General features: G+C 47.0%; 1 protein-coding gene across 1 annotated transcript in view; it reads right to left on the bottom strand.

Moving 5' to 3' along the window:
* The window catches only part of DPH6 (diphthamine biosynthesis 6), a 224,724-nt gene that overhangs the window by 122,850 nt on the left and 75,299 nt on the right, over positions 1 to 26,575 (bottom strand). Inside the window, exons 9-12 of the mRNA XM_068162922.1 lie at positions 18,106 to 18,270; positions 14,755 to 14,886; positions 10,744 to 10,873; positions 7,838 to 8,012 (exon numbers count right to left, since the gene is read on the bottom strand). Of these exons, the coding sequence (XP_068019023.1) occupies positions 7,838 to 8,012; positions 10,744 to 10,873; positions 14,755 to 14,886; positions 18,106 to 18,270 (602 nt within the window). The remainder of the gene's footprint in view (positions 1 to 7,837; positions 8,013 to 10,743; positions 10,874 to 14,754; positions 14,887 to 18,105; positions 18,271 to 26,575) is intronic.

Below are 26,575 nucleotides of genomic sequence, written 5' to 3'. Positions count from 1 at the left end.
TCATCTTCATTACTGAATGTCAGAGTTTTTTCATTAGTATCAATATTTCAGGCTTTTCACCCATACATAAAGCTCTTCAAGTATATGAGAACTCAATAGGACTCTTCCCACAAGAAGAGGTAAACCCACATGTAACTGCCCAGAGACTTAGTACAGTAACAGCACATTGCCAGAAGGGTGATAAATGGCAGGCCAGCTGCCTTCACTTGTAAGCACTCACAGCTGCCAATAATAAGCTGTGAGGCTTAAAGCTTTAGTAGAACACAGTTTGATTTATGGGTAAATATAAGTAACTTCTGTTTAGCTCTGACTGCTAGCATGAGATAGAAATCAAAATCATAGAATGGTCTGGCTTGGAAGGGACCTCCAAAGGTCATCTAGTGCAATCCCCAAGCAGTCAGCAGGGGCATCCTCAACTAGATCAAGGTGCCCACAGCCCTGTCAAGCCTCACCTTGAATATCTCCAGGGATGAATTGTGGCCTTTCAGTATCTGAAGGGGGCCTACAGGAAGGCTGGGGAAGGACTTCTCAGGATCTCAGGGAGTGATAGGACTAGGGGGAATGGAATGAAGCTAGAGGTGGGGAGATTCAGGCTGGATGTGAGGAGGAGGTTCTTCACCATGAGAGTGGTGAAGCCCTGGAATGTGTTGTCCAGTGAGGTGGTCGAGGCCCCGTCCCTGGGGGTGTTTAAGAGCAGGCTGGATGAGGTTCTGGCCAGGCTGATCTAGTGTGGGGTGTCCCTGCCCACGGCAGGGGGTTTGGAACTAGATGATCCTTGTGGTCCCTTCCAACCCTGAATGAAACTATGAAGACCCAACCACCTCCTTGGGCAACCTTTTCCAGTGTTCCACCATCCTCATGGTAGAGAAAAACATTCTCTTAGCTAAGGGAAAATGTCATCTGAGATTATTTTTAAAGGCCATTTGCTATTGAGGAACTAAACCAAAGTTGTCACAGATCTACACAGCAAGACTTCAAGCTCTGTTTTTGGTGTTAAACTCATAGTTCTGAATTATAAACTTACCTGGGACTTCCAACAGCTGGGACAGTGAATGCACAGCTTTCTAAACCAGCCCACTGCAAACAATGAAATGCATCACATTGTCTTAAACTCAGTCAAATTTTGGGCTGAAGGCAGACACTAAGTCAGATGGAAAGTCACAGTCAAGGAGTGAAGACATGCCAGTGTTTTTATATGAGGAATGATGAAAAAAGGGGGGAATAAAAGAAAAGGCAAGAAAAAAACCAAAGGAAAATAAAGAAAGACCAAAAAGAACTGCCCTTAAACACTACAGATGAAGACAAAGATGATGTTATGTCATTACTACCTTAATGCAAAACCTAGAGCACTTTCTGAGGATGCAGAAGAACTGAAATGCAGGGCCCCTTACCCAAGGACACAACAAACATCTCCCATTTTCCAGGCATGCAGCCCAGAGAGGAAGGCGACTCCAGCACTGCCCTGGGCAGACTATTCCAATGTTTGAGAAGGCTTTCAGTGAAGAAATATTTCCCAGCATCCAGCCTGAACCTCCCCTGGCACAGCTTGTAACCATTTCCTCTGATCCTGTCACTTATCATCAAGGAGATGAGGCTGCCCCCTCCTCGCTCCAACCTCCTTTCAGGTAGCTGTAGAGAGCAATGAGGTCTCTCCTCAGCCTCCTCTTCCCCAGACAGACCAACCCCAGCTCCTTCAGACACTCCTCACAGGCCAGGTGCTCCAGGCCCTTCTCCAGCCTCATATGGCAAAAGCAAAGACAAAACATTATATCTGGTAAGACTGATCCTTTATGCTTCATCCTTCCTCAACTCACAGCAACTATCAACACCTCCAAAGTGTTCCCCTCAGGCTGTAGGTTTATTTTCCAGAGCCTCTTTTTTTTGGTGAGCTCAGGTACAAGTGTGCATTTACTTCTGCATGCCAAATACCTGCCTGCTTGGAAGTTAACTGCAAACACTTCAGAAATGGGATATCCACAATGTCAAAATCCCTGCAGCTCCCTGAAGGGAGGTTGTAGACAGGTAGGGCAAGAGGACACAGTCTCAAGCTGTGCCAGGGGAGGTTTAAGCTAGATGGTAGGAAGAAAGAGTGATTGGCCATTGGAACGTGCTGCCCAGGGAGGTGGTGTTTAGGAAGAGACTGGAGGGGGTGCTTGGTGCCATGGTTTAGTTGATTAGATGGTGTTGGGTGATAGAATAGAATAAACCAGGTTGGAAGAGACCTTCAAGATCGTGTCCAACCTATCATCCAACGCCACCTAATCAACTAAACCATGCAACCAGGCACCCTGTCAAGTCTCCTCCTGAACACCTCCAGTGACAGTGACTCCACCACCTCCCCAGGCAGCCCATTCCAATGGGCAATCACTCTCTCTGTATAGAACTTCTTCCTAACATCCAGCCTAAACCTCCCCTGGCACAGCCTGAGACTGTGTCCTCTTGTTCTGGTACTGGCTGCCTGGGAGAAGGGATCAACCTCTGCCTGTCTACAACCTCCCTTCAGGTAGTTGTAGAGAGTGATAAGGTCACCCCTGAGTCTCCTCTTCTCCAGGCTAAGCAGCCCCAGCTCCCTCAGCCTCTCCTCACAGGGCTGTGTTCCAAACCCCTCACCAACTTCGTTGCCCTTCTCTGGCCACGCTCCAGCAAGTCAACCTCCTTCCTAAACTGAGGGGCCCAGAACTGGACACGGTACTCTAGTTGTGGCTTAACATGGACTTCATCTCAAAGGTCTCTTCCAGCCTGGTTAATTCTCTTCTATGCCCATCACAATGAGAGGGGAAAGGTTTGCAAAATGCAAAGAAGTGCTCAGAGCTGTTTGTTTTCTCAGTGTAGTTACCATTTTCAAGAGATGCTATATTTTCCATGTAACCCATTTTTCATCTGCCCAATTACTAGGGATCTTCCCTTCCCCCCTCCACCCCCCCCCCCCCCCATCAAAAATGATCATTTGTTTCTTTATTATAGCAGATAAAACATCCTTTCATTGTTTCAGCTCACAAGCTGTGCAGATACTACCCACTGTTCTTGCCTCCAGCACTTCACATTATTGGTGTATTATTTCATGCATGCCCTACTCTTTTATCAATTGCTTTTGAAGTAATGTTAATAGAGTAGAAAATTGAGACATTTATGAAGTATAGGCAGTGTTTATGAAAAAATCCATAAAATATGACACAGGCAAGACAAGATAAAAGCAGCATTTTAATAGATTATGGCAAAGAGATCCTGTCAGAAGTTGACAACTGAGTCCTCTGAGATCACTAATTTTTATGGGATTAATTCTTTAGTATTAAGAATGAAGTTAAATGTCCTAATTAATCTGTAAATAGCACACCCAGAACTAAACCCTGTGGCCCCTTCCTTGGCAGAGCAATACTTTTGAGCAATAATTTTGGAGTAATTACTTCAAACTGGGAAAAAAAAAAACCTGAGGAGGGATTATGTTCTTAGCTAAATGAACAGTTGGATCAGACTTCATCCTATCAATGGAGTCAGAAAACAGCACTGCTTGAGAAAAGATGTTTAGGTGATAACTCCTGGCTCTCAGAGAATGACAGAGCACTTGGCCTTAACCAGAGTTTCATAGAATCACAGAATCAAGGTTGGAAAAGACCTCAGAGATCATCAACTCCAACCTCTCACCCAACACCTCATGACTACTAAACCATGGCTCCAAGTGGCACGTCCAATCCCCTCTTGAACACCCCCAGGGATGGTGACTCCACCACCTCCCTGGGCAGCACATCCCCATGGCCAAGAACTCTCTCCTCACCTCCAGCCTAAACTTCCCCTGGCACAGCTCGAAACTGTGTCCTCTTGTTCTGGTGCTGGTTGCCTGGGAGAAGAGACCAACCCCCACCTGGCCACAACCACTCCTTAGGGAGTTGTGGAGAGCAAGAAGGTCTCCCCTGAGTGTCCTCCTCTCCAGGCTAAGCAACCCCAGCTCCCTCAGCCTCTCCTCACAGGGCTGTGCTCCAGACCCCTCCCCAACTTTGTTGCCCTTCTCTGGACACCTTCCAGCATCTCAACATCTTTCCTAAACTGAGGGGCCCAGAACTGGACACAGGACTCAATCATAGAATGGTCTGGGTTGGTAGCTACCTCCAAAGCCCACCCCCCTTTGCAGTAAGCAGGGACTTCCTCAACTAGATCAGGTTGCCCAGAGCCCTGTCAAGCTTCACCTTAACTATCTTCAGGGATGGAGTCTCAGCTACCTCCTTGGGCAACCTGGTCCAGTACCCTCATGGTGCAGAACTTGCGCCTAACATCCAACCCAAATCTACTCTTCTCCAGTTTGAAGCCATTGCCCCTCACCCAATCCCTACAGGGCCTTCACTATTCACTATGAAAACCCATTTAAGAATTTCAGTACAAGCAAAGCAAAATTCTTCTTCCTGATTTATGCAAGCAACAACAGAACAGAGAGGGAAAAAAAAAGGATTACAGAGAAATACATCAGAGATAAGACTTAGGATCAAATTAGTCATAAGAGAAAACCAACATATTTGTTAAACTGCTTCAGGAAATCTTGCTTCCTGTCAAACCATAACAAGATATCAGGAAATATCTTATTAAGCTGCCTAAATTAGCCAGTGATTCGAATGCTGAAAGCTATCAAGCTTTTAATATGCAGAACTTTCTCAATCCCTTATCTGTAAATGAGCTGGAATCTCCAGACTAAGAGCATAATCATAACAATTAGTCACTCTGTAGCTAAGCAATAGTGGTTTAACTAATTTCACTGGAATAGCTCTTAACATTACCTCTGGTCTGTGAAACTGAAGATGAAGATTTCATTCTCCAAGACACTTATGATCTGGAAACTTTTCCATTTCCTAGAACCACATAACTGTCAGGGTTGGAAGGGACCTCAAGGATCAGCCAGTTCCAAACCCCCCTGCCATGGGCAGGGACACCTCACACTCCAGCAGGTTGCTCACAGCCACATCCAGCCTGGCCTTCAAAACTTCCAGGGATAAGGCTTTTACACAGAGAGAGTGATTGGCCATTGGAATGGGCTGCCCAGGGAGGTGGTGGAGTCACCATCACTGGAGGTGTTCAGGAGGAGACTTGACAGGATGCTTGGTTGCATGGGTTAGTTGATTAGGTGGTGTTGGACGTGATGATCTTGAAGATCTCTTCCAACCTGGTTTATTCTATTCTATTCCACCATGAGGGTATGATACAAACAAGTATGATGATATGATGACAGGATGTTAGGGGTTGGAAGGGACCTCCAGAGATCATTGAGTCCAACCACCCCCTGCCAGAGCAGGACCACAGAATCCAGCACAGGTCACATAGGAATGCATCCAGATGGGTGTTGAAGGTCTCCAGAGAAGGAGACTCCACAACCTCTCTGGGCAGCCTGCTCCAGTGCTCTGTGACCCTCACAGTGAAGAAGCTCCAGGGCTCTCAACCCCTCCTCACAGGGCATGTACTCCATGCCCTTAAGCATCCTGGTATCATGATATGAGATAAAATATACCTTAACATACCTATAAGCATCCCCCTACTCCAAACCCCTACCCTTCACCCTACCTATACTATAATATTTGAGTGGTGAGCAAACAGAAAAGCAAAGCACCCAACTGTATAGGTGTCTGGGTAGTGGAATCCTAGGTTAACAACATTCTCTTGGGGGTTTTCTTATGTTTGTGCTACTGGCTTCAGACAGTGCAGATGAGAAAACAATGCCTGAAGGATGGCTGAAACTGGGGTTTGGCATCTGTCAGAAAGAATGAGGTCAGAAAGAACAGCTTAAAGGTTCAACAGACACAACCAAGTCATAGATGCATCTGTGTTGGTATGGGTGTAAGATACACACAGAACAGCTAGATGGGGCCACCATAAATGCTGCTGTGGCAGGTGATTTGTTTACTTCCAGAGAGCAAGACATTAAGCAACTTTGCCAAAGCAAATAAACTGCAAGTGTAAACAGGCTCTGGAATTACAATAACAGACCAAAACATCTGGTACAAACACTGCCATCTATCCAAGCCTTCCTAGGTAAATATTTGTCACCAGTGCTTCAGCTGCACTGGGCTTTAATTATTTTTCCACTGAACTATGTTCACAGCTCCTAAATGCTCAAAGAAAGTTCTCACAGAATAAATAACCATGAATGAGCTCTCAGGAGAAATTGCTCACAGTAAACACTGCTCCACAGCATATCTTCATGTTTAACTCCATAGTGCTAGGAACAAGTTCTTTACCAGGAGGGTAGTGGAAGACTGGAATGGGTTGCCCAGGGTGTTAGTTGAGGCTCCACCCCCAGAGATATTCAAGGTCAGGCTCCATAAGGCACTGGGCAGCCTGATCTAGTGCAGAAGGTCCCTGCTGACTGCAGGGGGTTGGACTGGATGACCTTTGGAGATCCCTTCCAACACAAACCATTCTATCATTGTATGATTCTATGTACAAGTGTGCCATGAAGGTAGTAAGTAAGCTGCTCCTATACAAGCTAGTGATTACTGCTGAGTCTTGACAAGTCCTCTAATGTATCATAGTATCAGTCAGGGTTGGAAGGGACCACAAGGATCATCTAGTTCCAACCCCCCTGCCATGTCCAGGGACACCCCACACTAGATCAGCCTGGCCAGAGCCTCTTCCAGCCTGGGCTTAAACACCTCCAGGGATGGGGCCTCAACCACCTCCCTGGACAACCCATTCCAGGGCTTCACCACTCTCATGGTGAAGAATCTCCTCCTCATCATAATTTGATAGAATAGAATAAACCAGGTTGGAAAAGACCTTCAAGATCATCAAGTCCAACCTATCATCCAACACCACCTAATCAACTAACCCATGCAACCAAGCATCCTGTCAAGTCTCCTCCTAAACACCTCCACCACCTCCCCAGGCAGCACACAACAATGGCCAATCTCTCCCTCTATGAAGAACTTCCTCCCAACATCCAGCCCAAACCACAGCTTGAGACTGTGTCCTCTGATGAGCAGTGAGAGGTAAAAACATGAAGTATCTTTAGTTAAAATACCAAGCTGGTATCAATAAGCAGCACACACTGGGTTGGTGCCTACTGCAGAGTAGCGATCAGGATGAACACAAACCATGTGTCATCACATATTCCCAGAGTGAACAGCCCAGAGAGTCTGGACATAATCAAGATCATAAGATCATAGAATGGTTTGAGTTGGAAAGCAGCTCAAAAAGTCATCCAGCCCAACCTCCCTGCAGTTAGCAGGGACATCCTCCACCAGATCAGGTTGCTCAGAGCCTTACTGAGCCTCATCTTGAATATCTCCCGGGATAGGGCCTCAACTACCTCCAGGGGCAACCTGTTCCAGCACCCTCATGGTGCACAACTTGTTCCTGACATCCTGACAGGGGGAGACTTCATCAACTGTCAGAACAGTACAACCTGGGTACTCCAAGCAGACCTAATTGTGGCCTTCCAGTATTTTAAAGGGGCTACAAGAAAGCTGGGGAGTGACTTTTCAGGGTGTCAGGATTGGGGGGAACGGAGCAAAACTAGAAATGGGTAGATTCAGATTGGATGTTAGGAAGAAGTTCTTCCCCATGAGGGTGGTGAGACACTGGCACAGGTTGCCCAGGGAGGTGGTGGAAGCCCTACCCTGGAGGTTTTTGCAGCCAAGCTGGATGTGGCTGTGAGCAAACTGCTGTAGTGTGAGGTGTCCCAGGCCACAGCAGGGGGGTTGGAACTGGATGATCCTTGAGGTCCCTTCCAACCCTAACAATTCTGTGATTCAACGATTCATTTGCTTTCACCTGAGCCGGTCTGGCAGTTTTAAGTTGGGGGTGGGGGGGGTAACTGCAACCCACCACAAGTTCACAGGAAGTAAGAATGATTTCCTACCTTGATGGACTGACTGTAAGGTCCTATGCTAGCAGGTGCCCAGTGGGAGATGCTCTGCACATGCATGACCAGCTTTTCACCACCTAACACATCATCCGTCGCAAGGTCACGCTTGTGTGCGAGGCAGTCGACACAGAACAGTACTCCATCAGGTAACAGGGTTTCCACACACACTCTGAAAGCACAAGAAAATGATGGGTTGTTCTTTTTTCCAAACAAAGTCAGCTTGCACCAACTTTCAGCATTTATTTTCCATGGCTTTTCATTTGGATACTCTGCTTGGAAATTCTGTGTGGAACGTGACCCAAAAGCTCCGCTATCACAACCGCCTGCTGTCACTGACACTCTTATCCCCTCTCCAAACAGTGATAAACTTGGGACCTTCAGCAAGATAATTTCCAGTGCCACTGGCACCATAGCCAGTGGCTCATTTCCATTTGGTTGCTTTCATCATGTGCATGACCTTACTGAGAACACATAAGTTCATTCACTGAAAAACCTGGAGCACACTACCTCTGGAAATGCCAGGTCAGGAAGGCTAAGCAGCCTCCTGACTGAGTGTATCATTGTCCTCTTCTTACCTCCACACATTTTCACTGGATCTCCTTCCAATGGTTGGATTAGAGGCTCAGGTTTCTAAAGAGCAGCAGGTTGGTGTTTCTTGACACCCTTCTCACACATTACCAGAGAATATCAATCAAGTTTGCTGATGATACAAAACTGGGGATGGGGCTGGCTGACACCTGTCAGGCTGTGCTGCCATCCAACAAGATCAGGACAGGCTGAGAGCTGGGTGAAGGAGAACCTCCTGAAATCCAGTAAGGACAAGTGCAGGATCATCTGGGAAGGAATAAAAGCAGGCACCAGGACAGACTAGGGGATGTCCTGCTGGAAAGCAGATCCATGAGAAAGACCTTGGAGTCCTACTGGACTGCAAGTTCTGCATGGGACAGCAATGTGCCCTTGTGGCCAACAGGGCCAAGAGCATCCTGGGGCACATCAAGAAAAACGTGTCCAGCAGGTTGTCCTCCCCCACTGCTCTGCCCTGCTGAGACCACACCTGGGATATTGTGTCCAGTTTTGGACTCCTCAATTCAAGAGGCAGATCTGCTGGAGGGAGCCCAATGGAGAGCTATGAGGATGGTTGTGGGACTTGTACATCTCTGCTATGAAGAAAGGATGAGAGCCTTGGGGCTGTTTAGTCTGGAGAAGAGAAGGCTGAGAGGGGACCTGATTAATGTGTATCAATATCTGAGGGGTGGGTGTCAGGATGAAGGTGCAAGGCTCTTTTTTGGTGGTGCCCACTGCTAGGACAAGGAACACCAGGTACAAGCTGAAACAAAGGAGGCTCCACCTCAACACAAGGAGTCATTTCTTTATGGTGAGGGTGACAGAGCACTGAAGCAGCTGCCCACAGAGGTTGAGGAGTCTCCTTCTCTGGAGGCTTACAAATCCCACCTAGATGCATTTCTGTGTGATCTACCCTTGATGATCTTGCTTTGGCAGGGGAGTTGGACTCAGTGATTTCTGGAGGTCCCTCCCAACCCTTAACACACTCTGATTCTGTAATCTTTTCCTGTTACACTTCAAGTTGCAAGACAGAAATACTTATGAAAGAACTGAAAACCTACTTAATCCTTGGAGCAAAACCAGTGAAGTTCTTAAATTAATGAAGACTGGAGTGCCTGGATGGACAGACAGACAGCCTGTCACAAGTAGCCAGTGAAAAGGAAGGAGCTCTATGTGTGGAAATCAACATTTCAAAGCCTGAAAAATAATTGTATTTGCAGTCCATGCATATAAAAAGTCATTTAGCTTCCTGCAGGAATCCAATCAAACACAATAAATAAATGAAGTTGTTCTCTTCACATACAAACATAATTGTACCAAAATTCTTCTCATCTTATTTTTCTCTCCAAGAAAACTCTTCCCCTCCCCTCCTCCCCCATGTAAATACAGCATTTTTTGCTCATTACCATCATCATAAGCATGGATGGATGAATTTTCTGCTTGGGTTGGTAAATTTTCAAGACAATTTTGCAAATTTAGTGCAGATCTCCACCCTTGAGTCAGTGCTTCCAGCATATTGCTTGTGAGAACTCTCACCACCAGGCCTCTGCATAATTCAATGATGCAGTCATGCAAACTGCTGGAGAATCTCACTTCTGGAGAAAATGCAACACAAATGTGCTTGTTCCCTAGAAGCCATAATCAGAAGCCACTTTCCTGCAGCTTCAGTGACTTTGTGCAGGCTGCAGCTAGGGTTAGATCCTTCCTCTGAAAGCACACAAAACCAAGACTCCATCCCTCTGGGATTTAGTAATCCTAAGGTACAATCAGCAGGCTGAATACACAGGAACTTCATGAAGTTCCAAGCCCTGCACCTTGGCAGGAACAAACCCCATGGTCCACTTTATTCTGGGGGCCAACTGGCTCACAAACAGCTTTGCTGAGAAGTACTTGCAGGTTCCTGATGGATATCAAGTTGAACATAAGTTAGCAATGTGCCCTTATGTCAAAGGGGGCTGATGATATCCTAGCTGCATTCAGAGCAGCACTGCAACAGCAGGAAAAGGGAGGCAAACAGACAAGGGAGGCAAACAAAATGCCACCATGACAGAAGAGTTGTCAGGTCAATCAAGTTAGGGAAGAGCTGAGACTTCCAAACAACCTATTATTCCTCTGGAAACCCACAGGTGGTGGGGGGCATTTATAGAGCTTGTATGAAGGAGAATTTCCAAATCTAAGTGTTTTTGAGTGGAGCAGCCCTGAAAAGGCAGCAAAAAAGTCTCTGCTGAGTCTGAGAGGCACAAACATTGGGAACAAACATTCATAAATATGGTAAAAAAATAATTCAGTGGATTACAGTGCATCATAAATATACCACAGCAGTAGTCTAAGCCTACCTTGCTGGTGGACACAAATCAAATTCTGCCACATAAACTGAATTTATAACATTGAAATCTTTCATGCTCTTCACATACAGATGAAGCAAAACAACATCCTTCAGTTGCAGTCCCTCTGAAGTCATATTAGCTGCAGGACAGAAAACAGCACAGCGTTGAAGAGGCAAAGCATTTTCAATGGGTGGGGAAAGACAGCTCAGGCATCAGCAAAACCAACTGCTGATAACATAACTGTGTCCAAACATGACTCAAGACTACCTACCATGTACTGGTTTGGGCTTTTTAACACCATTAAATTCTTTCTCCTGTTAGTTTTTCAACTACACAGAAACAGAATCTAAGTAAACTGTAACCACTCTGAGCAGTGGTGAATTCCTGTCCCAGGAAATCGTGCCAAGCATTAACACATGTAGATATCTTACAGTCCAAAGTCCTTCTACTCCTAAGCTTTGTTACCTTGCATTATTTGTATTATTTTCAGTATTTTTTACTATTTTCAGCCAGTAATCTCTAAAGGACTTTGAATCACCAAAGCACAGCACTGGAAGGGCCAATAAGAGGGTCCTTAGTGCCTCAGCCTCTTCAAAGAGAGGATCAAGTATTTATGTGCTCTTCCAGAGGGATGCCTCTCTAAGCTGTTCTTAAAAACCCTCCCTGCAATAATCATCTCTGCATTAACAAAAGAGTCACAAATGGCCACAGAGATGAGAGGAAACAGAGGGGGCTGCATGAGAAGTGAAGGAAAGATGAGAGCAGAGGAAAAGTTCAAGCAGAGAGTTAAAGGAAAGATGCTGGAAAGGCAAATCTGAGTGTGCATGCAAAGAGGATTCCAGTCACAGCACTGGAGGAGGATGTATTACTCTTAGTCAACATTGCAGCAAGACACATGGATCAGTGCTGCACTGCAGACCTTCTGTAACTTGCAAGCAGTAGAAGCTAAATGACAGAAAAATGGATCTAGAAGATCTATAATAGCAGTCCCATTGGACCCAACTTAAATGAGGCCAGGCAAGCTCTTCTCAGTGTAACTCTGAGGAGCTTGTCCATTAACGTTACAGTGTGTACCTGCACACACCTCTGTATATGCTTGCCAGCAGAAGAGATCCCCAGAGGCCCCTTCCAACCTGCACCAGCCTGTGAATCTCTGCTGCCTGTTGCCTTAGAGAACAAGCAGCACTTGGTTGTACTCCAGCACTCTTTTGAAGACAATTCAGGAGCTGGCACACTTCCATAGTTTGGTCACACTGGAAGTGACTTTTGCTCTAAAAGAGCAACCCCATGTAACAGTACAGGTTGGGAACTCACCTGCTGGAGAGCAACATAAGGGAAAGGGACCTGGGGGTCCTGGTGGACAGAAGGATGACCATGAGCCAGCAATGTGCCCTTGTGACCAAGAAGGCAAATGGCATCCTGGGGTGGATTAGAAGGGGGGTGGTGAGTAGGTCAAGAGGGGGTCTCCTCTGCCTCAGCTCTGGTGAAGCCACATCTGGAATACTGTGTCCAGTTCTGGGACCCTGAGTTCACAAAGGACCTCACAGAACTGCTTGGAAGAGTCCAGCACAAAGATGCTGAAGGGAGTGGAACATCTCCCTGCTGAGGAAAGGCTGAAGCTTGTTAGCTTGGACCAGAGGAGACTGAGGGGCTACTTAACACATGTTTAGAAAGATGTGAAGGGTGAGTGACAGGAGGATGGAGCCAGGCTCTGCTCAGCGGTGGATAGGCTGAGGGAGCTGGGGTTGTTCAGCCTAGAGAAGACTCTAGGGGGACCTCACAGCAGCCTCTCAATACCTGAAGGGATCCTACAGGGAGGCTGGAGAGGAACTTGTCTAGCAACAGGAATGGAGGGAATGGTTTGAAGCTCAGGGAGAATAGGTTTAGACTGGATCTGAGAAAGAAGTTCTTCAGTACAAGGGTGTTGAGACTCTGGAAAAGGCTGCCCAGGGAGGATGTGGCTGCCTCCTCCCTGAGGGTGCTCAAGACCAGGTTGGATGAGGCATTGAGCAGCTGAGTCTAGTTGAGAGGTGTCCCTGCCCATTGGGAAGAGGTTGGAGAAAATGACCTCTGAGGTCCCTTCCAACCTAAGCCATTTTAGGATTCTATGATAATGTCTAGTAACAAATGTCTGAATCCTTTTGGGAGCACTCATCCTCTTTAGAGGACACTAAAGAGCTTAAAAAGACAGGTTTTATTTGCATTCTCCCAGCACTGGAGACTGAAGGAAGGTTGGACTAGATGGCCTTTGGAGATCCCTTCCAACCCATTCTACAAGTCAGTGACATGCAACACACAACTTTTGCTATGAGAATGCCTCATGCAAATTCATGAAGAAGAATGTGAGCCTACTCATTTAGATACTAAAAACTACTTCCATTGTTATGGGTGAAGACTGTGTAAGCAAGCTGCACTTACAATTTAGAACAGAAAGAAACCCCAGCCAACAATGATCTTGAAGGTCTCTTCCAACCTGGCTTATTCTATTCTATTCAACCAGAAAACCCCAAACACAAACCCACCAAACATAACACACGAACTACAAGCCAAAAATGTGCATGCTTTATTTAGAATTCCATTACCTTGTAAGAGGGAAGATTGTAAGGAACCTGGATTTCATGATTCCCAAGAAAGCAATTTCTCCTTTACATCAAGAATATAAAGGAGATTTACTGCTACTGACCTAATCCTGGATACCCAAAGTGTGCAACAGCTTTCTAGAAAACTTAAAGTTATGGTAGCTGCAGAAGGGTGTTAGCAAGCAGGCAGCACAGCATCCATGCAGGCTCACACAGAGGATACATTGCAAGAAAGCTAACAAGCAAGTTATAAAGTGAGTAAGTAGTGTGGAAATAGTGTTGTTACAGTGATAGGAACACTATTTTGCCTTTCTAAGGTCCTCAACAGCCAGTCAAGTCATGCTGTGTTCAGTATCACAGTGTCAGTCAGGGTTGGAAGGGACCACAAGGATCATCTAGTTCCAACCCCCCTGCCATGGGCAGGGACACCCCACACTAGATCAGCCTGGCCAGAGCCTCATCCAGCCTGGACTTAAACACCTCCAGGGACAGGGCCCCAACCACCTCCCTGGACAACCCATTCCAGGGCTTCACCACTCTCATGGGGAAGAACTTCCTCCTCACCTCCAGCCTGAATCTCCCCACCTCCAGCTTCATTCCATTCCCCCTAGTCCTATCACTCCCTGAGATCCTGAGCAGTCCCTCCCCAGCCTTCCTGTAGGCCCCCTTCAGATACTGGAAGGCCACAATGAGGTCACCTCAGAGCCTTCTCTTCTCCAGACTGAACAGCCCCAACTCCTTCAGTCTGTCCTCATAGCAGAGCAGCTCCAGCCCTCTGCTCATCCTCATGAGCCTTCTCTGGACACCTTCCAGCACCTCCAGACCCCTCTTGTATTAGAGGCTCCAGAACTGGAGGCAGTACTCCAGGTGGGGTCTCACCAGAGCTGAGCAGAGGGGGAGAATCACCTCCCTTGCCCTTCTGGCCACACTTCTCCTGATGCAGCCCAGGATCTGATTGGCTTTGCGGGCTGCAAGTGCACACTGAGAGCTCCTGGTGAGCTTCTCCTCCCCCAGCACCCCCAAGTCTCTCTCCTCAGGGCTGCTTTCCAGCCAGTCCCTGCCCAGCCTGGATTTGTGCCTGGGATTGCCTCGACCCAGATGCAGGACCCTGCACTTGCTCTTGTTGAACCTCATGAGATTGGCTTGTGCCCACCTCTCCAGCCTGTCCAGGTCCCTCTGGATGGCCTCCCTTCCCTCCAGCTGTCTGCTGCACCACACAGCTTGGTGTCATCAGCAAACTTGCTGAGGGTGCACTCAATGCCACTGTCAATGGCACCCACATGTACTAAGCATGGCAGGTTTGATAGCAATGATTTGAATCAAACATGTAATGAGATTCCAAACTGACAACCATGACATTTAGTTATACAACCATACAATGCAGATCCTTGCTTAGTACCATTTAAATAACAGCCCAGTTAACAACATGCAATGCACTAACCTTGGAGAGAAGAAAATGCCTCCCTTGCTGCCTCTTCAGCACTTTTGCCCTTTGATGGAAGAAAGTGGGCAGTGATACCTGAAAACCACTGGTAACCACTCAGGGATTTTCCTGACCTTCCAATCTTCCCATCTATGGGAAATGGAAAAGCATCACAGTGATTGTAATGATGAAAGATCAGAGATTAACTTAGCAGAGATTTTAAATTAAGAAGAACAACAGGGAGGGGGAAAATAAAAACCAAGGTGTAACAACATCTTCAAAAACATTTGAAACCAACCAGAGAGAAACCAAAAGCCTGAAAGCAGGTGTGCTGGTAACAAGGATCAGAATCAACCAGGTTGGAAAAGACCCCAGAGATCATCAAGTCCAACCTGTCACCCAACACCTCCTGACAACTAAACCATGGCTCCAAGTGCCACAAAAAAAGGATGGGGACTCCACCACCTCCCTGTGAAGCAAGCAAAGAAGTAACAGGGGAGGTGCAGCAAGGATCTGGCCTTGCCACAACAGTGCTGCAGGTGAGCAGAGCAGAGGGGCAGAATCCCCTCCCTGTGCTGCTGCCCTCCCTGCTCTGGCTGCAGCTCAGCACTCAGCTGGCTCTGGGCTGCCAGGGACCACTGCTGGCTCCTGGGGACTTTGTCACCAACTGACACCCCCAAGATCTTCTCCTCCAGGCTGCTCTTGAGCCACCACTCCTTGCCCACCCTGGATTTTGTGCTTATATTGCCCTGAGCAATATAAGCACAGAATCAACCAGGTTGGAAAAGACCTCAGAGATCATCAAGTCCAACCTATTACCTAACACCTCATGGCAAATCCTTCTGCAACACCTCCTTCAGAAAATACACCTGCAAGTAGTATTTAGCTGAGCATTCCAGGGCTTTATTTCCTTCCAGCCTTTCACACCTACTTCACCTGCTCTGATACAGACCTGGCACTAGATAGAAGACTCAGGAATAATTTTTGAAGAGAATCTAAGAGACACAGGGTCAGGTTGTCAAATTTACAGGTGAATTTTTAATGGATGTCAGGTGTTTAACATGGTTCTAATCATCTTAGCAAATGCACCATGGCTTCTGGTATTTTGTAACACCCCACTAGGCACTTAGCCATGTTCGAGAGCTTAAATGCCACTCAATATCAAACATGGCTACACGATGGAATTTAGTGTTAGCATGGAATGATCTGGGTTGGAAAAGATCTCCAAAGGTCATCTAGTCCAAACCCCTTGCAGGCAGCAGGGACATCCCCCAGTAGATCAGGCTGCTCAGAGCTTTGTTGAGCCTCACCTTGAATATCTCCAGGGATGGGGCCTCAACTACCTCCTTGGGCAACCTGTTCCAGTCGTCTACCACCTTCCTGCTAAAGAACTTGCTCCTCACATCCAATCTACATCTGCTCTTCTTTAATTTCAAACCATTGTCCCTTGTCCTGTCACTGCAGGCCTTTGCAAGCAGTCCCTCAGCAGCCTTCTTGCAGCCCCCTTCAGGTACTGGCAGGCTGCTGTTAGGTCTCCCTGCAGCCATCTCTTCTCCAGGCTGAACACCCCCAGCTCCCTCAGCCTGTCCTTGTAGCAGAGGTGTTCCAGCCCCCTGATCATTCTTGTGGCCCCACTCCATCAGGCTCTTCCTGTGCCTGTCACCATGAGGTTTTTTTGGATGAGGACCAGCTCAGAGACCACATAAGCAAGTTGAATAGTTTCATTTTAGAGTTTGCTTTTCTCTCTTCAGTTTAAAAACAGTGGAGTGTGGGTACAGGTGTGGTTGGACCTAGAAAACACAACTCAATTTCTCCACTTGAATGAGTCTGAAGAAGAGAAGGCTGAGAGAGGATCTTATTAATGTTTCTAAATATCTGAGGGGTGACTGTCAAGATGAAGGTTCCAGGCTCTTTTCAGTGGTGCCCAGAGACAGGACAAGGAACAACAGGTACAAGCCAGAACACAGGAGGTTCTGCCTCAACATGAGGAGACACTTCTGTATGGTAAGGGTGACAAAGATTGCTCAGAGAGGTTGTGGAGTCTCCTTCTCTGGAGACTTTCCAATCCCACCTGGATGCATCCCTGTGAGGCCTGCCCTGGGCAATGCTGCTTTGGCAGGGGGGTTGGATTGGATGATCTCTGGAGGTCCCTTCCAACCCCTGACACTCTGTGCTGCTATGATTCTATACTATAGTAATTTCATTCACAGAAATGTATGTGTTTGGAAAGACAGGAAAAAACCACAGGTTAGGCTCCTCTAAATAACTTTAAGTGGTTCATTACTACAGATCTACTGCTTCCTATTAGAGAGCCACATTGCAGAAGAGTATCTTCTTCTTTTTCAGAGTGCTACCCCAAAGGTCACAAACATTCCTTTCAGGAGTGTGTTATAGTAATGAACAACATGCTCCTGGCTCTGGGATGGGTTTTAAAACGGTGGTGGTGGAGCAAGACCCTCACCCAGAGGAGCTCAGCCCCAGTAACAGAGCCCAGCCAGCACCCAGCAGTGATATTGGAGTAGCAATCAATGTTGGCCCTAACAACCGGGGGGCCAGCAGGCCCCCCGGCCTTTGTAGTCACCACCACCATCACCCAGTGGGCACCACAAGCACTCACCAGCAATGAGAGGAGGATCCTCAGCCCAGATGGGCTCAGCTTAGGGCTTTGCCCTTTACTGGGGGAGATTAAATAGGGCAGTGGGTGGTGAGGGCCAAGTGGCCACACCTGGGGTGGGAGGAGACTCAGAGAGAGCCCAGGTGCTCTGGGATTTGAAGGGAAAAATGGGGCAGGTGGGGGACTTGTGGGGTGTCAGGTCTAGGACTAGGGGGAATGGAAAAAAATACAGAAATGGGTAGATTCAGATTGGATGTTAGGAAGAAGTTCTTCCCCATGAGGGTGGTGAGACACTAGCACAGATTGCCCAGGGAGATGTTTGAAGCCCCATCCCTGGAGGTTTTACGGCCAGGCTGGATGTGGCTCTAATCTGGTGTGAGGTGTCCATGCCCATGGCAGGGGGGTTGGAATGGGATGATCCTTGAGGTCCCCTCCAACCCCAACAATTCTATGATTCTAAAACAATGTTGCAGTTTAGGCTGGATGATAGGAGGAAATTCTTCACAGTAAGAGAGATTGGCCATTGGAATGTGCTGCCAAGGGAGGTGGTGGAGTCACCATCACTGGAGGTGTTTAAAATAAGACTGCATGAGGCACTTGGTGCCATGGTTTAGTTGACTAGATGATGCTGGGTGATAGGTTGGACTGGATGATCTTGAAGGTCTTTTCCAACCTGGTCAATTCTGTAATTCTGTAACATCCTCCAGCAGAAATATTCAATATTATCTTTCTAATCAAAGCTGTGCAAGACTCACTAAAATCCAAAGGATTCTGTTTCAAAGGCTTCCAGATGTTTTCCTGTTCCAGAGTGTTTTCCGGTGGTTCATCCCCTTCTGATAAAGGGAGAATCTCATCCTCATTGCAGCTCAGCTCACAAGAACACCTCCTGACCATCAATGCACCTGAGGTTTCTTCCTGTTGGAGACAAACATTATAACACAAGCAAGTGAAGAGCAAGCCAACAGTGTGAGATCAGCACAGTTTATCATTCAAAGTCTGCATGTGAATGACAAAAATACTACAGACCTACAGGTAGATAAACTCAGACCAATTCATGGAAGAACAGCAGTAGAATTTCCCACTATTTAGGTTGCAGAACCTGGCAGAATCATAGAATGGTTTGGATTGGAAGGGACCTCCAAAGGTCAGGTAGTCCAACCACCCTGCTGTCACCAGGGCCATCCTTCTACCAGATCAGGCTGCTCAGAGCCTTGTCCAGCCTGACCTGGAATATCTGAGGCCTCAACCACCTCCCTAGGCAACCTGTTCCACTGTTCCACCACCCTCATGCGAGAATGCAATGTGCTTCTGCTATCATACCAAATGGAATAAAAATGCAGACTTAATAGTAAGTAAAGACATCAAGATATATACAGACAATTATATACAGCATAAATTAAGTGGGGAATAAAGAAACAAAGGTGATTTGATAATTGAAAGTGGTAGTGAACATTTGAAGCAGAGCAAAAGGCTAACAAGAATAATTTTGAACTTTGTGGAAGCTTGAATGAATGCAGCTCAGATTAATAAAGCAAGGAAAGAAACAACCAAACCAAACCAAACCAAAACAAACACTGGACTTCAGCAAGGCCTTTGACACCGTCCCCCACAGCAAACTGCTGGCTAAGCTGTCAGCTCGTGGCTTGGACCACTACACTCTGTGCTGGGTTAGGAACTGGCTGGAGGCTGAGCCCAGAGAGTGGTGGTGAATGGTGCCACAGCCAGCTGGCAGCCAGGCAACAGTGGTGTGCCCCAGGGATCAGTGCTGGGCCCCATCCTCTTTAACATCTTCATTGATGATCTGGATGAGGGGGTCGAGTCAGTCATCAGCAAGTTTGCAGAGGACACCAAGATGGGAGCAGATGTTGGTCAGTTAGAGGGTAGAAAGGCTCTGCAGAGGGACCTCGACCCACTGGACAGATGGGCAGAGTCCAATGGGATGGCTTTCAACAAGTCCAAGTGCCAGGTGCTGCACTTTGGCCACAGCAACCCCATGCAGAGCTACAGGCTGGGGTCAGAGTGGCTGAGAGCTCCCAAACAGAGAGGGACCTGGGGGTGCTGATTGACAGCTGCCTAAACATGAGCCAGCAGTGTGCCCAGGTGGCCAAGAGGGCCAATGGCATCCTGGCCTGCATTAGGAATAGTGTGGCCAGCAGGAGCAGGGAAGTCATTGTGCCCTGTGCTCAGCACTGGTTAGGCCACACCTTGAGTCCTGTGTCCAGTTCTGGGCCCCTCAGTTTAAGAAAGACATCAAGACACTTGAAGGGGTCCAGAGAAAGGCAACAAAACTGGGGAGGGGTCTGGAGCACAGCCCTGTGAGGAGAGGCTGAGGGAGCTGGGATTGTTTAGCCTGGAGAAGAGGAGACTCAGGGGAGACCTCCTTGCCCTCTACAACTACCTGAAGGGTGGTTGTAGCCGGGAAGGGGTTGGTCTCTTCTCCCAGCCAACCAGCACCAGAACAAGAGGACACAGTCTCAGGCTGTGCCAGGGGAGGTTTAGACTCGAGGTGAGGAGAAAGTTCTTCACCGAGAGAGTCATTGGCATTGGAATGTGCTGCCCAGGGAGGTGGTGGAGTCACCATCCCTGGAGGTGTTCAAGAGGGGATTGGATGTGGCACTTGGTGCCATGGTCTAGTCATGGGGTCTGTGTTGATAGGTTGGACTCGATGATCCTCGAGGTCCTTTCCAACCTTAGTTATACTGTGAGACTCTCTGTGTGTGATACAGAAAAACCCCACCAAGAAAACCCAACTCACCCTAAAACCAACCAAGCCAATCAAAACCACCAGAGCCCAATTCTTCTACTCATGTCACAAAGCCAATCCCTCCCATGAAGCTCACCACACCTTTGGATGCTCAGAGTTTTGATACACACCAAAGAGCATTTCCATCAATGTATATATCAAAGTAATTTTACAACGAGGAAGACAAAATCCAGGCTCTCCTCCCCAGCTACTCTGCCCTGCTAAGCCCACACCTGGAATACTGTGCCCAGGTTTTGCTCTTCCCATTGCAAGAGAGACAGAGAGCTGCTGGAGAGAGTCCAACAGAGAGCTATGAGGATGACTGGGGTGCTATGAAGAGAGAATGGGAGACCTGGGGCTGTTTCGTCTGGAGAAGAGAAGGCTGAGAGGAGATCTTACCAACATCTATAAAGACCTGAGGGGTGGGTGTCAGGATGAAGGTGCCAGGCTCTTTTCAGTGGTGCTCTCTCACCCTCACCATACAGAAGTATCATAGTATCAGTCAGGGTTGGAAGGGACCACAAGGGTCATCTAGTTCCAACCCCCCTGCCATGGGCAGGGACACCCCACACTAGATCAGCCTGGCCACAGCCTCATCCAGCCTGCTCTTAAACACCTCCAGGGATGGGGCCTCAACCACCTCCCTGGACAACCCATTCCAGGGCTTCACCACTCTCATGGGGAAGAACTTCCTCCTCACATCCAGCATGTTGATGTGGTGCCCAGTGATAGGACAAGGAACAAGAGGTACAAGCTGGAGCACATGCCCTATGAGGAGGGTCTGAGAGCCCTGGGGATTCTTCACTGTGAGGGTGACAGAGCCCTGGAGCAGGCTGCCCAGAGAGGTTGTGGAGCCTCCTTCTCTGGAGACTTTCAAAACCTGCCTGGATGCATTCCTGGGTGACCTGCCCTGGGTGAGCCTGCTTTGGCAGGGGGGGTTGGACTTGATGCTCTCTGGAGGAGCCTTGCAACCCCTAACTGTGTGATTCTGTGTTTGTTTGCAAATGCTTTCTTCTTAGGCCAAGGGAAAAGTATCCAGGACAGATTTTCAAGCAAACTAGGCAGGCAGAGTGCAGAGTGCCAATTTTTCCCAAATTACCTGCTCATTATCCTCATTATATTTTCAACAATCATGTAATTACAGCTCTTTTTTTTTTGCCTTTTTTTTTTATTACTGTGTTTTAAATGGCAGAGCAATCTGAGCAATCCATCTGATTTGCCAAGGCAGCCTGATCTGCAGAGAATGTTGACTTTAGGCTCATTAGCTTGGCTAATACTACTTGTCTTCATCCATACCACGTATGAATGATGTCAGAACTTAGCCATAAAGCCTTAACCAAAGATCACTATATGCTGTAACCCCAATTTACTGATTAATTTTCTGCCCTAAGGTCTTACATTTCCTAGAGTGTCTAAAGTTGTGTCTAAAAACATTGTCTATAGTTGGTGAGGGGCCTGGAGCAGAGCCCTGTGAGGAGAGGCTGAGGCAGCTGGGGTTGCTCAGCCTGGAGAAGAGGAGGCTCAGGGCAGACCTTCTTGCCATCTACAACTAGTTGAAGAGAGGTTGTAGCCAGGTGGGGTTGGTCTCTTCTCCCAGGCAACCAGCAGCAGAACAAGAGGACACAGTCTCAAGCTGTGCTAGGGGAGGTTTAGGCTGGAAGTTAGAATAGAATAGAATAGAATAGAATAGAATAGAATAGAATAGAATAGAATAGAATAGAATAGAATAGAATAGAATAGAATAGAATAGAATAAACCAGGTTGGAAGAGACCTTCAAGATCATCGTGTCCAACCTATCACCCAACACATCCTAATCAACTAACCCATGTAACCAAGCACCCTGTCAAGTCTCCTTCCTGTCAAGCTCTTCCCAGAGAGAGAGATTGGCCATTGGAATGTGCTGCCCAGGGAGGTGGTGGAGTCACCATCCCTGGAGATCTTCAAGCAAAGACTGCTTGAGGCACTTGGTGCCATGGTCTAGTTGACTGGATAGGACTGGATGATCTTGGTGGTCTCTTCCAACATGGTTGATTCTATGATTCTGTGATACAGAATTCTCCTGTAGCTTTGAACTGTATTAATGTTACAAATATCCTAAATTGATGCTGCATGAAATTTTGCTGCCACCCACAGCTGCATTTCCTTTTTCCTATCTATGTCGCTATTGCATAAATTGTTACCCTGCGGTGGGTTGAGATTTCCCCCCCAACATTAACTTTGCCAGACCAGCTCAGCTGGAAGCAAATGGAAGCTGTATTTATGAGCAAAATTACACTCTACAATGGAATGCAAGGGATATGTGCAAAATATCCAGGAGTTACAATAGTTACAGACATTTACAACTAATAAACAACACGAGAAACCCCCTGGTCAAAGACCAGGGAAGCTGGCCCTCTGCCCCCTCCCCTGGCCAAAAGAGGAAAAGGAGCAGAGAAAAAGTTTCTGATAGGCTTAACCAAAACAATGCAGCCCAGGTCAAGCAGAAGCAGATTGGTCTCCCTTCAGAGCATGAAGTGAGAAGAGAAGCCCCCCAGGATGCTTTGGTACAGCCAGTCTGTCGTGGGTTTGGGCTTCAAACAGTCACACAGTCTTATGGCAGATATCTCTCCAAAGGAATCATTTAGAATTCGCTTTGGCATTCCTTTTCATAGCCAGCAGTGATTTATTTACATTCTTCTACTTCTCTGCTTGAAATCTGTAACAAAGTTTTAAAGGCACAGCCTAAAACTACCACATAAGCCTATACACACATGGCTTCAGAGGCATAAATCAAATTCTCTATCTGCATACATGAGCAGCTGGACAGCCAAGAGGGCCAATGGCATCCTGGCCTGCATCAGGAACAGTGTGGCCAGCAGGAGCAGGGAGGTCATTCTGCCCCTGTACACTGCACTGGTTAGGCCATGCCTCAAGTCCTGTGTCCAGTTCTGGGCCCCTCAGTTTAGGAAGGAGGTTGACTTGCTGGAACGAGTCCAGAGAAGGGCAATGAAGTTGGTGAGGGGTTTGGAACACAGCCCTGTGAGGAGAAAGTGAGGGAGCTGGGGTTGCTTAGCCTGGAGAGGAAGAGACTCAGGGGTGACCTTATTGCTCTCTACAACTACCTGAAGGGAGGTTGTAGACAGGCAGAGGTTGGTCTCTTCTCCCAGGCAGCCAGCACCAGAACAAGAGGACACAGTCTCAGGCTGTGCCAGGGGAGGTTTAGGTTGGATGTTAGGAAGAAGTTCTATACAGAGAGAGTGATTGCCCATTGGAATGGGCTGCCTGGGGAGGTGGTGGAGTCACCATCATTGGAGGTGTTCAGGAGGAGACTTGCTGGGGTGCTTGGTGCCATGGGTTAGTTGTTCAGGTGGGTTGGATTGGTTGATGGGTTGGACACGATGATCTTGAAGGTCTCTTCCAGCCTGGTCTATTCTATATATTCTATGTAGTCTATATTAACTTTCTCTGAATAATATTCTCATCACTTGAAAGACAAAAAACTCCAGCTTGCTGTAATGACATTTTAATTAAATCTTCCAGGATGTATTTTACCACATAACATTTTCATGTTGCCTCACAGCAGCCATCTATTTTCCCTCTCGTTGCACTGTTTCTCCCACACCCACTGTACATTGTGATACCAACCCAGTTTTAGATCAGAGCCTGCATGCATACATATGCTTAACTGTATTCACATAACTCATGTCATTGATGCAAGTGTGCTCAGAATGAAGTTAAGCAAATGCAGGAGTGTTCCAAGAGCCAAATTCTCCTGGTGAAAAAAAACAAAAAGCCTTGCAGCTAGGACTTTGACTGAAATAGCTCAATTCCATGCAGTGGTCTTTTATGAAAACAACAGATTGCTTTCTTAAAAAGCTTACATTCCCCACTACAGAAACTGGTAGCAAAACCTATCACAACACAGCTCCCAAACTGATAGCTCTCTCAGTGAGCAATGAGAACACAGTGGGGCAGAGAGCTCAGAAGATGTAAGGAAAGGCTCTGATCACTTTTTGGTTCTTTGTGGCTCACCCTGATAACAGAACTCCTTGGAATAAACATGAGAGAGACCACTTAACCTCCTTGCAGTATGTCAAGTACAGAATCACAGCAACTTTCAGGTTGGAAAAGAAGAGTTTGACAACAGGTAAAACCAGTATCACAGTATCACCAAGGTTGGAAGAGACCTCAAAGATCATCGAGTCCAAAAAGACCCTCAGGATCACCAAGTCCAAACAATGACTCTAAAGTTCACCCCTAAACCATAGCCCCAAGCACCACATCCAAACCACCTTGAAATACATCCAGGCCTGGGGACTCCACCACCTCCCTGGGCAGCACATTCCAATGCCTGACCACCCTTGCCATGAAAAAATGTTTCCTACTGTCCAGTCTAACCCTGCCCAGTCACAGCTTGAGGCCATTCCCTCTTGTTCCATCACTAATTACCTGGGAGAAGAGACCAGCACCACCCTATACAATACACAGGCACATAGGAAATAAAGTCTCCTACAGTCTCTTCATTATGAAAAGAGGAGAGAAAGATCCTCTTTTGTCAGAGGCCTGGACTGAATCTGCAGTCAAATGGAGTAGGAAAGAAAATCCTGTCCTTGTTACCTTATTGCTTGAAATAAATCAGTGTACATAAACATAAACCAATAAACGAACAGAAGTGTGGGATCTGTCATAGTTGTGAAAAAAATAACTACAGGGATTATCTGTGTTCCTATGTTCTTACATCACAAATATATGTGCATCAGCAGAAGCTCCAAGAGCTTGAATTTCTGAGTATTCAAAAGCCAACACAACCTAGCAGAGTAATAGAATAGTATAATATGAGGAAAATACAAATGGTTTGCAAGCCCATTGTGCTGTCAAAGGGGAAAGATCCAAGCAAACTAACAACAACAAAATAACCTCCATTGTGTCACAGTTGTATTTTTAATCAATTGAATCATGAAAGCATACAATGGGTTGGATTGGAAGGGACATCCAAAGGTCATCTAGCAGCCAGCAGGGACATCCTCCACTAGATCAGGCTGCCCAGAGTCCTGTTGAGCCTCACCTTGAAAATCTCCAGGGATGAGGCCTCAACTACCTCCTTGAGCAACCTCTGCCAGTGTTCCACCACCCTCATGGTAGAGAACTTGTTCCTAACATCCAGTCTAAATCTGCTCTTCTCTCATTTCAAACCATTGTCTCTCATCCTTGCAGGACTTTGTGAGCAGTCCCTCTGCAGCCTTTTTGTAGCCCCCTTCAGGTACTGGCAGACTGCTATTAGGTCTCCCTAAGAGCCTTCTCTTCCCCAGGCTGAACACCCCAAGCTCCCTCAGCCTGTCCTCATAGCAGAGGTGTTCCAGCACCCTGACCATTTTGTGTCCTTCCTCTGGACCTGCTCCATCAGGTCCATGTCCTTCCTGTGTGGAAGGCTCCAGAGCTGGATGCAGATTCCAGAACATACTTCATAAAGTGTTGTCCCCTCCACTAAATGAAGCACTCTACCTGTTACATGTACAAAGACCCTGCCTTACTGTCAAAACAAAATGATGATGAAGATAGATGTCTGTATTAGGTACACCACAGTGGTGGCCTTGTTTATTCACCATGAAACAAATGAGGCTTTGTCAGGAGAGGAGAGACTGAGGGAGCTGGGGTTGCTTAGCCTGGAGAAAAGGAGACTCAGGGGTGACCTTATTGCTCTCTACAACTACCTGAAGGGAGGTTGTAGCCAGGTGGGGGTTGGTCTCTTCTCCCAGGCAACCAGCACCAGAACAAGAGGACACAGTCTCAGGCTGTGCCAGGGGAGGTTTAGGTTGGAGGTTAGGAGGAAGTTTTACACAGAGAGAGTGATTGCCCATTGGAATGTGCTGCCCAGGGAGGTGGTGGAGTCACCATCACTGGAGGTGTTCAGGAGGAGACTTGCTGGGGTGCTTGGTGCCATGGGTTAGTTGATTAGGTGGTGTTGGATTGGTTGATGGGTTGGACACGATGATCTTGAAGGTCTCTTCCAACCTGGTCTATTCTGTGTATTCTATGTATTTTGAGCAGTGGTGTTTTAATGGCATTATTATTTATTCCTAATGTTCTGTGTGTGTGAAATGCTGAGCAGAAAAAATAAGTCATCTTGAGTCTTGTTTAGCCAAATTTTAATACAGTTTTACTAATGAAATCTTAATATTTATCCCTTTAGTCTGTCCTGCATTATGACTGGTGATGAAAGAGAAGAGGGTGTGCTAAAAAGAAGCTTCAATTCCTATGCAAAAGCACACCTTGGAGTTGCACAGCAATGTCTTAAAGCAGAGCAGTAAGCAAAATGTTATTTTTCCCCAGGCACAAGAGCTCATTTCCCTGCCAGAAACAATCTCAAACAAATTTCTGTGCAGCCTTTGCAGTAAAACACGAAGAGATGCAGTTGAAGGAAATGCATTCTAGAGGAGGAGAGGCAGCAGAGACTGAGGCACGTGTAAAATTAACACCTGTGGCACACAGCAAAGAGGAACTG

This window comes from Melanerpes formicivorus, unplaced genomic scaffold, assembly GCF_026170545.1.
Source record: "Melanerpes formicivorus ecotype bairdi unplaced genomic scaffold, bMelFor1.0.p_v2 SCAF_68, whole genome shotgun sequence".
In the NCBI taxonomy this organism is placed as follows: domain Eukaryota; kingdom Metazoa; phylum Chordata; class Aves; order Piciformes; family Picidae; genus Melanerpes; species Melanerpes formicivorus.
The sequence above is the reverse complement of the archived record's forward strand: the minus strand, read 5'-3'. Positions and strand labels throughout refer to the sequence as shown.